Raw genomic sequence first — 16644 nt, 5'->3', positions numbered from 1 at the left:
AAATACAGTCCATGTTTATCCAACAGCCGTGAAAATAAGATTTTATCCGTCAGGAGTAGCATTTGCTGGGAATTCCAACAAGCCCAATATCGACACCTCAGTCCAGCAAACTGGATTAGCCGGAATGTGAAGATCAAATCTAAATCCGATCAACTCTGTCGGCATCTTGCTCCACCGGACTTGCTATCTTTCTCTGTTGGATTACCATCTTTTGCCGGAATCTACTTCAGATTTGTCGGTTGTGCTTTGTCTGTGCCAGAATTAACTTGCAGTTGCTGTAATCCTCTATTCTGTCAAGATTGCCTATTCCTCTCATCCATGATCTTCAGATCTGCCAGAATTGTAACTGTAAATGCCTATTTTTCACTGAATCGGATGGTCGATCTACTGTGAAGTATTTGTCTGAAATCGTTGTTCACAGAAAAGTTAAAATTCTGCAATAACCGTGAAAGCATTTTTCACAGCAGCTTGGAACACGATTTTTGAATTATCCGGCATCTGAACTCCACTTCACAACACTCCGGCAACCTCTGTGAAAGTGGTCGGGTTTCAATTGTTCAGCCGTGAAAAGGAATTTTTACGACTGTTTGGTTTTTAACATTGATTTTCATGGCTGCTTCATTTTGAATTTCACGGCAACACTTCACATTGCATTTTAGATATTTTTTTTATTTTTGGCATTGCATTTTAGCCATTTTTGGTCTTTTTGATTTTTACTTTTGGCATCTCTTTTCATTTTGCATATTTTTATGTGTTTTACATTTCTTTTAGCGTAGTGTTAGTTTGTCGCCTTTCGCTGCTTGTGTTTCGCAAGAAAGCGCAGAGTAAAGGCAAGCAAGCGAGATACATGGTGACGCACATTCAACATGTGACACAAGCGCAGAAGACTCTTTTACCTTTCTTCTAGAATTAGAAATTTAATTCAATTGTTGGCTCGTAATAAAGTCTTTTTACTCCCTCTTTGTAGGGTATTCATTCATTTAATAGCTAAGTAGCTTAATTTTTCTCGTACTTTTCATTTTGGTAATAAAGAGTAGTTTAGTTGTTTATTTGAGTCTGAGTTCAACCCAGTCTCTACCATTAGTAAGAACCAGTTTTTATTATTTGGTGTCTGGCTCTCACACTTGTTTTTATTAAAAATATTATTTTAAAAATTATTTTCATAAAACTCATACCACCCCGTCAACCCGCTAAACTAATATTTTTTATCATTTTTACATTGAAAAATTGTGGGTCAGGCCCGGGCCTGGTATAAAATTTCACAAACTATACTTGGATACATGTATTAATTGGACCTTCAGGTCAGGACCCGGGTCTTAATCATGTCCTATTTATCACCAATCACCATACCCAGACCCTATAAGATTTGGTATGGGTCGAATGGATAAACCCGACCCGTTGATACCCCTACTACCAAGAGCAATAATCGCGGAAGATGCAAAGCACAGGCCTTCCCCCTATTGAAGAAGGAAATATGTTTGAATTTTTTTTAAGAAAATTCCATTTAGGCACAACCTTTTGCTCTTAATTACCAAATTAGGTCTCACACTTTTTAATTTCCTGATACTAATCTCTGTTTTCCTGGAAACTGCCAAACAAAGGCCTACCTTTATTATAACTCACGTTAAAGTCATAAGTCAAATTATAACAACTTTCAATTTTCAACTTAGAAGGCCAGAAAAGAGGTTCGACTTGACCCGGCCCAAGTAATAAGCACATTGGCCTACGTAAGAACCAGGAACCATAGCTTTTCCAAAGTATTTAAAGGATTATCAAACCTTCTCATCTTCAAATATTAAGCAAATAATACAAAACTTTTCATCACATTACCTTTTATTTAATTCTTGGGAAATCTCCACATGTTCCGATTGACGCTTTTGACCTTTTTTCAGTCAAGTTAGGGATAATCCTTATGGCATTCAAACCCAAGATCCTCAATTATAATAGTGTAACCTAACCGTCCAACTATCTCATTCAAAGCCTCCTTTGACACTTAAGAGTCCAGTCTTACACTATTGGTTAGCATCAACCAACCATAGATTGGCCCGTACCACATGGCACGAATGTATTAGACTCGACCAAATCTGGTCCAGCCTATCAACATCACTCTTCTCTATTTTTTCCTCCAATGGATGTTGAGTCCAATTCTACCTAAAAAGCACTCCAGCATAGAGATAAACCCTCTTACTAAAAAAAAGGCACAGAAGCCTTGTAGCCTAGCATGTTTATATTTTGAGACCCCAACCCCAAGTAGTTACTCCTCAAAACTCACACGCTCCCTACTCCACAAGAAGAGGGCTTATTGTGTTGCCTTTGCAAGTGCACCGACTGAAGAATGCTACTATTTTTTGCACTCTATAAGATATTTACTTTAAAGTGCATATCACAGCTAAAGCTTGTGGCTTCGATGTTCCCAATCTTGGTACATGCACACAACTATTCTGCCATACTGTGATTGGATGGATACCATCCAAATTGCTCAACTGTTGGCAGACCATGGTTACAAAGGTCATCAGTAGTCTTGTGTGTGTGTGTGTGTGTTCTCTTAGATCTTTATTAATAAATAGAAAAAAATAAAAACCAATATGAAACAATTTTTAACTGCTTCGAGCCTGTTTTACATAGAGGTTTATTTTTCTCCTTTGGTATGTGCAGTGGCTGCAGAGAGCATTTGTGTTTTAATAGTGCACATTAACTCCAACTTCTCTTTGCAATGGTTCACCTTGCAATAGCAGAAGATTGATACTTCAATCAAACACATGAGAACTAATCAAGTAAATCACATAGATCATTTTTATACAGTTTAACCAGCATCACCACCATGACAAAGTAAACTACTGCCATCCTGCAAAGGTCTAGAAGGAACAATAACGCGCACATATCCTAACATAGTAACATGGTGCATCTCTTTTAGTACTTTAGCCACAGAATCTGCACGTGAGTCAAAATTGTATATTTCTGAGCCAAACCTGAAAACCCCCAGGATGAAAAACCATTGGCCAAGTCCCTATCTGCAGCAGGAAACTTTTCTTGAAGTCAATCAAAGTGACCGAAACTGCAAATACCTCTGCTACTCTACTTTTTCCCTTCAATGGGGAAAGTGGTTCAATAAAATGAGCTTAATTCTTATTCAAATGAAATTGAACGCAGATGGCCATTTCTAGCCAGCTGAGCTACAATAAAGATGTTGTAAGTGAGATTTTGACGAGAAAAAAGATTCCAAAAATATCCATATGCAAATCTCAATTTCTAAAAGAATTTTAATCTATAAAAGTTAAATGATTATGACTTTTCTTGAAGATATAAATGATTATGACTTGAAAAAAAAAGGTGCACCCACCAAGCATAATTCTTATTCAGATGAAATTGAACGCAGATGGCCATTTCTAGCCAGCTAAGCTACAGTAAAGATGTTGTAAGTGAGATGTTGACAAGAGAAAAAAGATTCAAAAAATATCCATATGCAAATCTCAATTGCTAAAAGAATTTTAATCTATAAAAGTTAAATGATTATGACTTTTCTTGAAGATATAAATGATTATGACTTGAAAAAACAAAGGTGCACTCACCAAGCATAAGAAAGGAGCCTTCACAGGTCACACTGATACTGCTTTGTTGGAGGATATCACTATGCTACAAGAGCATCTCCAGTCTTAAGACAGCAATGGCCTAAATTTCCCTTAGATGATGTCTTGCGGTGTAAAAGGAAATGGATATGGTAGACATATAAGAAGTCCCAAGAAGAGAACAGTAAGCCCAAGAGCAACATATTTGTTGTCTGGATCGCTTATCTCCTCAGAAAGAGGGGAAATTGGTCCTCTTTGCAGAAAGAATATCAATGCAACCCAATAAAATGCAACATCATTGAATAATGAAGAGACCCCAAGCAGTGCAATGGAGGCACCTGTAATACGAGGCCAGGCCTAACAGACATGCAAATAATCTATTTGTGATTTTTCTGGGATTTTGTGGCAATCAAAGCAGGGAATGCACAAGGTAACAAAAGCAAACTCAAACTATCATGTTGTTAGCCTCTGATAAATGGCGACTATATATAGATCAGAGAAACCTAATGTGGCTGAGACTAATACCTTTCTTCCCCACAATGCAAATGAAATACGGCCTCCATCAAGCTCCCCTGCAGGAATGCTATTTATAGCATTTATTAGAAGTCCAGACCATGCCCATAAAACAAGAGGATTGATAGATAAAGGAGTTCCCTCTTTAAGAACATCTCCAAGAAGAAGCTTGGCTGCAAAGGCAAATCATGAAAATCACGTGCTCAAACTCAAACATGCAAATTAGACACACCAGCAGCAGAACTAAGCAATTCAAAGGGAAAAAGAATATGCACACACACTCGTACTAAACTACATACATAAATAGATACATGATACTCGTGATTCCTGGTGAACTTTAACAAGTTCACCAAAGTCTTGCTGTTAACAAATTTTTTGAAAGAAAGAGGACAAGCAAAGGGTCGGCGCGCTCATGCTGTGACCAATGGAGTCAAGGCGATGGAACGAGGGGCGAGGAGGACGAGAAGCTATGAATGGGAGAGGCCAAGGCATAGGAAGTTTTGGGGCTTATGTGTAGGGAACTCCAGGGACATGAACCTCATGTTCTTGAAGAAGCTTCAGGGCTATTTGAATGGTCAAGGTGTGGAGTTTGTGAAAATCAGGGACGGGTCACCAGAGATTGAGAGAGAGGAGGAAGAAGAGAGATAGGAGAAGAAGAGGGCTGCAACAATACTCCTCATGCTCAACGTGGGTCGTGGGTACCTTTTAATAAACAATATTACATGTACAAAAATGCCCTTAGGACTAATATACAATATAACTTACATTAGAGGGGCAAAACAGGAAACAGATGAATACATTAAAGGGGTGTTACATTAGGGATCATTAATGATGTCAGTCCGGGTCCATATCTGGATCCGGACCCAAAGTGTCACGTCTCAATAGCCTCCCTCAAGGTGTGCATGGTGAGAACCATGAACAACTTGCTCTTCAAGTACCAAAACCTCTGATTGCTTAGCTCCTTTGTGAACAAATCAGCCACTTGATCTTGAGTCCCAACAAACTGGGTTGTAATTTCCCCACTTTCTATTTTACTTCTGATAAAATGTTGATCTATTTCAATATGTTTGGTTCTTCCATGCTGAATTGGATTAAGTGAGATATTAATAGCGCTTTGATTATCACAGAACTATATGAAACTTGGTGTCTACATATTTAGATCAAACAATAAATACCTAATTCATGTTACCTCTGATAAAGCTACTGCTATCGACCGATACTCGGCCTCAGTACTGGAACGGGTCACCACCTTTTGTATCTTGTTGCTCCACGAAACTAGATTTTTTCCAATAAAAACACAATATCCAAATACTGGTCTTTTTCATCTGCGTCCTTTGCAGAGTCCGCATATGAAAAAGTTGTCATTGTTATCGTGCCCTCACCACTAGCACTTTTCTTATAACGGAATCCATCTCCAAGAGTGCCCTTCAGATATCTAAGGATCCTCTTAACTGCTTCAACGTGACTAGTTTCTGAACAATGCATGAATTGTGAAACTTGATTCATTGGATATACAACATCAGGATGAGTAAAAGTTAAATATTGGAGCAAACCCACAATGATTCTATATCTTGTAGGATCATCATCAATTTCCCCTTCATAACGTCCAAACTTCTGCTTTAATACACTTGGAGTCAATCAATCATATACTTGTGTTGAGTCAATATTAAGGTATATTTTCTCCTATTAACCTCCACACCCAAGAAATATTTGAGAACTCCCAGATCCTTCATTTTAAACCTTCAACTCAACACCTCTTTGATCTCATTAATATGTTCTTCAGAGTTTTCTGCAACTATGATATCATCCACATAAATTAGTAACAGAATTATCTAGCTCTGACCTTTATAAATAAAAAGAAAGTGATCTAGATGGGATCTACAGAAGCCATGTTGTTTAATCTCGAGTGAAAACTTTCAAGCCACGATCTAGATGCTTGTTTGAGGCCATATATGGCCCTGTTCAGCTTACACACATAACTAGTGGAATCCTTTTCATTAAACCCTTATATGGCTCTATATACTCTTTTCTTTGAGATCTTTATGAAAAAATACATTTTTAACATCTATCTGACTCGAGAACCAATTGTGATCAACTGCTAGAGAGAGAATGACTCGAATAGTCCCCATATTAAACACCAGACTGAAGGTATCTTCATAGTCCAGTCCCTGTTCTTGAGTAAACCCCTTTGCAACCAGGCTTTCTTTATTACACCTCTCTATGTTGCCATCTGGTTTGTATTTAATCTTGAACACCCATTTTGATCCAACAATGTTCTTATTTGGAGGCATTTTTAACTATATTCAAAGTTTTGCATTAATATAATGCTTGCATCTCTTCATTCATGGCCTCAATACATTTGTCGGATTTTGAAACTTAGCTATAAAAACGAGGTTCCTCTTGTTTTGAAATAGCAATAAAAAATGCTTGATGTTTAGTACTGAAGCTTTCATAGCTCACCCACCGATCAATAGGGTGTCAGACTCTTTCGGATCTTCTTATCGTTTGGACATTTTGATCATCCTGAAATGCAATGGTTCTTTGCTCCAAATCATTTTTGAAGCTACTTCTGTCCCTGCGGCTGTATACAATACCTTTGAACTTGCCATCCACTGAATCTAATATGTTGATTTGCTGCCCTGCAATGAACTGTTCTTCTATTCTATCTTCTGAATCGGCAAGCTCGCCATTAGCTTCATTGTGTTTTGTAACCAACTTCATGGGAAATAGATTGTCACTCATCCATGGTTGATATAGCTGACTTAATTGAGATTGCACATTCTGAAACTTGCTGTCTTTGGAATTAAAATTCAGTTCGTTAAAAAAAGCATTCCTTGGAATACGAATACACATGTTCTCAACATCATAGCATCTATCCCCTTTATAATTGTCAGCATATCCAACAAATTTACAGGTGTATGCTTTCTTATCAAACTTAGTCCTCAAAAATGCATTAATATGACCATAACAAGTGCAGTCATATGCTTTTAGGTAATCATAATCAGGATGTTGTTCAAACAGCTCATAGTATGGTGATTTATCTTGGAGAACTTTCATTGGCAGCATATTAATTATATGGATTGTTGTATGAAATGTTTATGTGCAGAGAAACAATGGAACTTGTCTTTCATGCATCATGGCAAGACTGCACTCTCTACTATGTGCCCGTGTTTTCTCTTAGCAAGTACATTTTGCTGGGGTGTCCGGGTACAAGACACTCTCCTATTGATTTTATTTTCTTTAAGATTATTCAATAAAGTCATTTGAAGAGTATTCGCCCCCACCATCACACTGGAAATTAAGAATGAGTAAGAAAAATTGATTTCGAATCAAAGCACAAAAGTTTTTAAAGATTTTAAAAACTTCATTTTGTGTTTCATAAAGTATATCCAAGTATACCGAGAATAATTATCAATGAAAGTGACATAATAATTAGCTTGTTCTTTATCAAAGATTTTTTTTTTCAAAAAAAGTTATATTTCTAGAAATATACAATTTTTCATTCTTACGATTATAACACAGCTATCTTTTTTGGTTATCAACATAACCAAAAAAGGCACACAGAATAGCTCTAGGAAAAAATTTATCATTTTTGTTGGTTAATACAAAACATTTGCAACCAAAGACTCGTAATTTGGCATAGTCAAGAGAGAGTTTAACAAGTTTTTCAATAAGAGAAATATTTTGTAAAGAAGAGGATGGCATTCTGTCTATAAAAACAGAGGTTAATACAACTTTTGCCCAGAAAATTGTTGGCACATGACTAGCAATAAGGCCCTTGAAGTTTCAATATGTGCACCTTTGGGCTGTCAAGATCTTTTATTTACAGGTTGGAAGTGATGCCTCATCACTTTCATATCCTTTGTACTACTGTTTCCAAGAAGTGTTAATAAATTTGCCTTTTCTTTAAAAAACAAAGTTTGAAATACCATGATGGATGTGAACATTAATCAGCATTATACAAATCAGTTAAGTAAATCAATTGAAAGGGTATAAAAGAATTTTTACATTCCTGAAGAACAATCCACAGAAGTGTCTCTGTACCTTAGTGAGTAATTGTTTTAAACCATGGTATATCTTTTGTTGAACTTATTGTACACCAAAACATCAGGGATACTAACAGCAAACATATGTACATATTTACATACATATATGTATGTGTGTGTGTTAAATTGAAGCCATAAACATTAGCTGGATGCCCATACATTACAATCCTCCGATAGTTCTGAGGTATGCATGAAGTATAAAAATATTGACTGTGTTAGACCTACATCTTGGAAGAATTTCAAGTGAAAAACAGAACATGAGAACAATATGAAAAAAAAAGTCCTACTGTAAATGAGGTCAGCGATAATAGCAACAAAATCACTGTTTTCACTGAGTTGCAGAAACTATGACATAATTCTTTAAAAGAAAAGATAATTCATGCCACAGTTGATGCTTAAAAAGAAGGCCTAAAAGTCAACTCAGCATCACTTTTGCGTGACAAGAAATAAGAAAGATGACATATATCATAGGAAGGCATTGTTCTCAAATGTACTTAATACTAAGTAATAATAATATCAATGATGATGATGATGAACTTATACTCACCAATACCACCAACAAGGAGCGATTCATGGAAAACAGATGGATCAACTACAACTCCAAGCCCATCAATAGGTGGCAAAATAAAACCCAGAAGGAGAAAAAAGAACCCCAAAGAGAACCCAGCCAAAGGACCAGCAGCAGCTAGTTTCAAAAGGTCTTCCCGATTGCGTAGGATGCTTAAGATTCTTGTTATGACACCAAAACTGCCAATCTGTAATCAAGTCACATGATAAGTTTTAGAGAAAGAGGGCATTAGATTTAAAGAGATTCAAAAGAAATTGAACGGAGAATAACAGTGATGATTCACAACCCTTGTTTATCTTGGGTATTCAGTACTTGAAGCAAATCAAGAAGAACAAGACACATTGGTTGTAATCATGGTGCATGCCAGTATGTAACAACAACAACAACAACTACGCCTTCATCCCAAAACAATTGGGGTCGGCGATATGAACCAAAAAAGAAAATCATTCTGGGTCTTCCACATGAATCCTTCTCCTCCAATCATTTATATCCAATGCCATGTCCTCAGTGAGGTTCAAAGCATTCATATCCTTTCCTATCATCTTCATCCAAGCCTTCCTAGGCCTACCCCGACCTCTTTTAACTAATATATTTTCCCATTTCTCCATCCTTCTAACTGGAGCATCATTAGGCCTTCGCCGAATATGTCCAAACCACCGTAAACGATTCTCTCTCATCTTATTTTCAATGGGTGCAACGCCTACCTTCTTACGTATCTCCTTGTTCTGAATCTTATCTTTTATTGTATTTTCAAACATCCATCTAAGCATACGCATCTCAGCTACACTCATTTTTTATGTCTCTTGGCAGCCCAACATTCTGTACCATATAGTAAAGCAGGCCTAATAGTCGTCCTATAAAACTTTCCCTTCAACCGCAATGGCATTCTACGATCGCACAACACTCCAGCTGCACTTTTCCATTTCATCCACCCAACCTTTATCCTATGATTTACATCTCCATACTTCTAAATGATAGATCCCAAATATTTGAAACAATCATCCACCGGTATTTCTTGCTCACCAAGCTTCACTACACTCCCATCACTACTTCGTTGCTTACTAAACCGACATTCCATATATTTTGTCTTACTCTTATTCAACTTAAAACCTCTTGCTTCTAATGTTTGTCTCCGTAATTCTAACTTAGCATTAACCTCAGCTCTAGACTCGTCAATCAAAACAATATCATCAGCAAACAACATACACCACGGCACATTTTCTTGAATTGATCTCGTAAGTTCATCCATCACTATAGCAAATAAGAAAGGGCTTAAAGCAGATCCTTGATATAACACAATCGTTATAGGAAAATTGGTTGTCACCCCTCCACAAGTGCAGACATAGACATTGGTTACTACTCCTTCATACATATCTTTAATTATACTAATGTACTTGAGAGAAACACCTTTCTTCATCATTGTCCACCAGAGAACGTCCCTAGGTACTCTATCGTATGCCTTCTCCAGATCAATAAAAACCATATGCAAATATTTGTTCCTCTCTCTATTTCTCTCAATAAGTTGTCTAAGAAGATGTATAGCTTCCATAGTTGATCTTCCAGGCATAAAACCAAATTGATTCTCCGATATCATGATAATCTTCCTCAACGTAGACTCAATCACCCTCTCCCAAAGTTTCATAGTATGACTCATGAGTTTTATACCACGATAGTTTGTGCAATCTTGTATATCACCCTTATTCTTATATAGAGGCACCAAAGCACTCTTCATTCACTCATTAGGCATCTTATTTGTCCGCCAAATCTTGTTAAAAAGATTTGGCAACCATTCTAAACTTTTTTCTACCAAGCATTTCCAAGCCTCGATAGGTATACCATCTGAACCAACTGCCCTTCTTGATTTCATTTTCTTCAAAGCCTCTGCAATTTCTTTCTTTTGAATCTTGCGCATGAAGTCACGATTCATCTCATGAAAAGGAATGGAGAAGTCTCCAAGATCCTGAGCATGACTTCCATTAAAAAGCTTATCAAAATAATCTTTTCATCTCTCCTTAATCTCCTCATCTTTGACTAAAACCCTTTGTGTTTCATCTTTGATACATCTAACCATACCCAGATCCCTCGATTTTCTATCTCTCATCTTTGCAAGCCTATAAATATCCTTCTCGCCCTCTTTGGTATCCAACTTGTCATATACCTCCTTATATATCTTATCTCTCGCGTTTCGAACTACTTTTTTAGCTTCCTTCTTTGCTATCATATACTTTTCTAAATTCTCATTATCACGACTCTTACTTAGATTTCTATAACACTCTATTTTAACCTTAATAGCTAATTTGACATCCTCGTTCCACCATGATGTATCCTTACCTAGCGGTGCACCGCCTTTAGACTCACCTAATACCTCCTTAGCCACTTTTCTCATGTCACCCGCTATCTTATTCCATATTGATTCTGAATCCTCCTCGAGACACCAATTAGTTTCCTTAACTACCTGCTCTACAAACATTCCTTGTTTAGCTCCTTTCAGTGCCCACCACTTAATTCTAGGATCTATCCTATGTCTATCCATTTTGCGGCATTGTCTAATTCTAAGATTTAAAATTAAGACTCTATGTTGTGTAGCTACACTTTCTCCCAGTATAACCTTACAATCGATGCAACAACCCCTATCTCTCTTTCTAAGTAGGAAAAAATCTATCTGACTCGTATTAACCCCACTTTTAAATGTTACTAGGTGAGACTCCCTCTTCCTAAACCAAGTGTTTGCTAAGATCATATCATAGGACAAACCAAAATCTAAAATCCTTTCTCCACTTTCGTTTCTTTCTCCTATACCATAGCCTCCATGGATACTCTCAAATCCATCCCTACTAATGCCTACATGTCCATTAAGGTCACCGCCGATGAAAAGCTTTTCGCCATAAGATATCTCTTGTACTACTCCATCTAAATCTTCCCAAAATTGACACTTAATGGAATCATCTAAACCTACTTGAGGTGCATAAATACTAATAATATTAATAATATTCGTACCTAATACTAATTTAATAAGTAAAATCCTATCACCCTTCCTACGGACCTCAACTACATTATCTATAAACTCACGACTCATAACAATCTCTATTCCTATTCCTATTCCTATTCCTATTTATTCTTGTATATCAAATCTTATATCCCCAAGGTTCTATCACTTTTGCTTTTTCACCTACCCATTTGGTCTCTTGTAAACATAAAATATCAATATTTCTCCTATACATAACATCTACTAACTCTCCAACTTACCAGTTAAAGACCCTATGTTCCAAGTGGCTAACCTAATTTTATGGTCTTGGACTAACTTCTTTACCCCCACCCGTCCAACAAAGTGAAGGAACCCTTGCCTATTTGACACCACACCCGGGCGCCGGTGTGACGCGTCGCTTCTGGGCGACAACCTAGCAACCCTTGCCCATTTATCACCGCCTCCGAGCCTATAGAGTACAGCGTGTTGCTCAATAGGGAACGCCCCAACGAAATTCTCATATTGGTTCATATTCATAGGATATGACTAAGTTTTTATGCTGGCTGTCACTGGCCTACCGCAACCCTCCTCCTTTATCCGGGCTTGGGACCGGCAGTGTATAACTAAACAGTTATACACAGGCGGAGTATGCAAGCTCATTCAAATTTCCCACAATGTAATAGTTTAAGTAACTAATCCAACAGAAAGCATGCTACCCCTAATAAAAGACAGTGATCTCCCACAACCCATTCATTCCCACCACCCCACCCTACCAAAAAAACCACATATCATGCACATGCATGCCTGGAAATGTATAATTTACTTAGGAATGACAGTCAAAGCTGAAGAAAGTGTACAAAGCATGCTAACACTGAAAACAAGGAAAGAAAGAACATTTCACCTGCCAACTAGGAACAAAATATGGCACACCAAGCTTAGCCCCCATAGATTTTGCAGTTAAAATATGGCTAACTTCATGTACTGCTAGCACTCCTATGGTTACGAGTGCTCCAGGAAGACCGCCCTTCAACAATTCAAGATTATCAAATGTAGATCTGCAGTTTCAAGCATCTGAACCTTATAAGTGAAATAATCTAACATTAGCAAATTCTTAAAGCATATTCAATTGTCTAAGATCTAAAAATGTAATGCACGCATCAGAAAGTTAGAAACACTTGTCAACAAAAAGAACAAGAAATGGATTTTTTGTCCAGTGACTGACTCTCAAAGGCAGTAAATTAGTTCTCACAAAAAAAAGGTGCTATATATCCACAAGAAATACAATCTGAACAGTTCTTTCATTTCGCGTGATTAAATAGTTCATAAAAGAGAGAAAATATGCATTGAGAGTTTAGGTTTACACAGCTCTTTTCATGCCCTTTATTAGGATATGGACATTCTGTCACAGGCTCCTCCATAATTTCCTTCTTAGTAAACATCAGATTCAGCTCTTCGCTTTACAGTTTTTCTCATGGTTTTAATCATGAGACTACTTAAGAGGCATCACTCCCGCACAGCTGTAACTGGTATTAAGCATGTTCTAGCTGCCGAAAGGCATACAAGTCCATGACAATTCATCTCCATCTAATTCCAGTTCAAAGGGTAGAGCTAGCTGATCTTTCCCACAGGAAAGAAAGCTATTGGCAGCACAATAGAGCCATCATCCCTTCCTGTCCCAGCAATCCCATTCCAAGCCATATTCATAGGGATGTAGGTCAGATAGACACCCAGCGGAGTGGAGCAATGCATGAGTCATCTTGTAAGTTGAGCATTTGCAGTCCTTCCATCGGATTATATCCTATAGAGAACATGATTTTTCTGTCCATTCTATTTTTACCCGTGCTTACTTTCGGATTATATCCCATAGAGAAAACACATGCTTACTTTCGGACCCGAGTCGGATCCGACCCGAACCCGTAACCCGTTAGGGGTTATAAACACTTGTTGCGAGGGTTTTAAACCCTCGCCCTTTTCTTTCCTCCCCCGTAGCCGCCCCATTGTCCCTTCTCTCCCTTCTTGGAAACGAAAAACCCAGTGGGGTTCCCCGACTCATGCCTCACCCGGGCCCTTTAAGAGGTCGTGCGAAGGGGAGAGAGAGGGCACATGTGCCTCTTACCTCCTCTCCCTCTCGACGGTGCTCTCTCATCCCCCCTCTCTGTTGCATCGCCGACGCAGCTCAGGGGAAAATCGTCGGTGTCTCCTCCCTCTTGTTCCGATCAACGCCGCCGACCCTCGCTTGAGTCGTTCCTCGCCGTCATCATCCCTGGGTTTCCCCTCCAAAGCGTTGGTTTAGAGGTACGGGTCTTCATTTGTTCTAGGTGAGAAATCGAGTATGGGTGGGTTTTCATGCTTGATTTAGATGAAAATCCAGGGAGAACGAGTAGATTCACATGTTTGTACAGTTCAATCCCTTCTTATGGGGCATGATATGATCTGCTCCCCCTGTTGGGATTTGATTCAAGGCTACGTTTTCAAAAAATAAAATAAAATATATAACTATTTTCTTTTTTGTTGGCCGACTGGCAGCCAGTCGAGTGACATTCGGCTGACTGTCAGACGCTGGCAGGGTCGCAATAGATTCACATTGTTAAATTGGTATGAATGAATGTGCATTTGGAATCATGTTGGTATCATTGCATAAATTGCATATTGTTATGATTTTTGCATACGATGCATCGATGTTCGAAATGAATCAGCATGGGACTGGTGGGCCTCGAGCTTTGGTTTGCTCTCCCTTTATGGATTTTAAATACATTGCAAAAATCATATTTTATTTTTATTACTCTATATTGCACTGTTTGATGTGTTTTCACGAGCAGGAGTCCGGTGATGGTTCTCGCAGGAGTAGATGCGAGCTTTTTCCTTTGCTTTTGCATGTTGAATTGCAAAACTCAATAATTGGCTTTTTTTATAAAAAAAAAAGACAATGAATAAGAACAGTGTAATATATGTTCTGGGATCTCCCATCGAAAGAATGGGAATATTAGAGATTCGGTTTTAGGGAACCACGAGGATACAAAAACTCTGTGTGCTTTATTTTGACCCCTGAACCCGATATTGAGGTTCTTTCTCCTAGCCACGGTTTTAGGGAGAGTCTGTCACTTTACCTGAGGGTGGTGTGTTCGACACAGTTGTTGTTTTGATATACCAAAAAAGTGGCACTTGTGAGCGTAGGGTGTCCCTAGTGTCTCTGACATTAGATGTGGAGGTCTAATGTTCCGAAGATGATTCTGTCGAGGGTTAAGTTTGGAACCCAGTAATAAAATACAAATTTGTGTTAAGCTATCCTGGGAACCTAACTTGACCTCGGGCAAATTGTACCCGCTTGGTGTATCTTCGGACAACAGTAATTAAAAAGAGAAACTTAAATTATATGCATTTAATAGGGCATGCATATGGAAAAGAAAACTTTAAGAAAAGATAATAAAGTGTTCATGCATTGTACATAAATCATGCATAAGCCTGCTATGCATTAGAACATGCATATTTTGCTTGTTTCCTTAATTGTTAAATGTTGATGAATTCATATTATTGTTCTCTAATACATGTCATATGGTTGTATTGCTTAAATAGTGATTTCTGCTATTGCTTATATTCATGCTTAATAAATGTTCTCTGTTGCATGAATGCTTAATTGAATTATGTAATTGTCATAATTACATTCCTCTAAATTATTGTATGAAATCTTATTTGTGCTCTTTATGCTTATTTATTTCATTAGAGGGATTCGTGCGCAGAATTCTTCGGATTTCTGACCCCTTCTTTCTGTGGTTTTATGTAGCTGCAGGTAATCAGTGAAGTGACTGGCTTCTGGGGAAGTTACGGGTGTCACGCACTTGCTAGACAGATCACAGATGGACAGTGTGGCTCAGTCTTCTTTCATTTTCTTTTCGTTCCATTTAGTTGTTATTGCATTCTGAATTTCATTTATGCAATTGTCTCGAGACTTATCACATATTATTCAATAAAACTTTGGTTTGGTATGGATGATAATTGTAAGTTCTATTGTGGTTGTGTGTTTTATCCAGTTGGGAGTGGAACTGTAAAGGCCACAGGTTTCTGGAAAGATTTCCGCAATGGTTTAAAAAAAATCCGCATTTTAAAGGGTTATGATTTGGGGTCGCTACAGGGTAGGTGTAAAACCCATGATTTTCCAAAAAAAAATGGACCTGAAACCGGAATCGAGTCCAGGGAAAACCTCTTAAAAAAAAATTTTAACGCATGCGCTAATAAGGGAAAACCCTATTGGTCTTTTTTCTTTCTCTGCTGATAAGGGAAACCCCTTTAAGGTTTCCCGATTTGCGTCCTCCCGTGCCCTTTAAATCATGGAAGGGTGAGGGGAAAGCACTCACCCCTGCGCTCCTCCTCCTCTCCCTATCGATTGTGCACTCTCTCTCGCTCCTGGCATGTGACCGAACCCCGGCGTCGTCAACGACGACGCCGGCTCTCTCTCTCTCTCAGGTACACATCTCCTTCTTTTCTTCTTTGTCTCCTTCTTCTGTTTGTCGAAGGGCCGGTAGGAGGCTGACGGCTCCGTATCGTGCCCTCCCCCTTTCTCTCTGCATTCGCCGGAAGGCCGGCGGCCCCCTGTCGCATCGTTCCTCTCTCTCTCTCTCTCTCTCTCTCTCTCTCTCTCTCTCTCTCTCTCTGCGTTTGCCAAAAGAAAAGTCGGGACACAAATGACCCTGGGTATGTTGACCGCACCCAGGGTCCCGTTGATCGTCGCGTCCCATTTGTTAAAATGTAAAATGTAATATATATATATATATATTATTTAATATTATTATATTTTCTTTTTCTATTTTTCTTTATTTTCTTTTTTAGCATCTAGTTCAATAGAAACTAGATATTTGATCCAGTCAAGTTCCTGTTGGAACTTGACTGTGCAAATAACTGTTGGACTGCAGTCCAACAGCTATAATAAATGTTGTTGGACTATAGTCCAACAGCTATAATAATAAATTCCAACGTCTCTTTTGGAGAGCT

General features: G+C 38.2%; 1 protein-coding gene across 9 annotated transcripts in view; it reads right to left on the bottom strand.

Moving 5' to 3' along the window:
* Positions 1–2574: 2574 nt before the first annotated feature.
* EGY2 (ethylene-dependent gravitropism-deficient and yellow-green-like 2) overlaps positions 2575–16644 on the bottom strand; it is a 38973-nt gene continuing 24903 nt past the window's right edge. For 2 of the 9 annotated variants that reach the window (XM_090002980.1, XM_090002985.1), the window contains exons 10-14: positions 12560–12713; positions 8673–8880; positions 4092–4252; positions 3570–3923; positions 2575–3011 (exon numbers count right to left, since the gene is read on the bottom strand). In XM_090002980.1, coding sequence (XP_089859106.1) covers positions 3681–3923; positions 4092–4252; positions 8673–8880; positions 12560–12713 — 766 coding nt within the window. In that variant the 3' untranslated portion in view covers positions 2575–3011; positions 3570–3680. Of the gene's footprint in view, positions 3087–3569; positions 3924–4091; positions 4253–8672; positions 8881–12559; positions 12714–16644 lie in introns of all 9 variants that reach the window. The other 7 variants (XM_090002981.1, XM_090002986.1, XM_090002983.1 and 4 more) reach the window with 6 other exon arrangements.

This window comes from Nuphar pumila, chromosome 4 (assembly GCF_984573655.1).
Source record: "Nuphar pumila chromosome 4, dmNupPumi1.hap1.1, whole genome shotgun sequence".
Classification (NCBI taxonomy): Eukaryota; Viridiplantae; Streptophyta; class Magnoliopsida; order Nymphaeales; family Nymphaeaceae; genus Nuphar; species Nuphar pumila.
The sequence above is the reverse complement of the archived record's forward strand: the minus strand, read 5'-3'. Positions and strand labels throughout refer to the sequence as shown.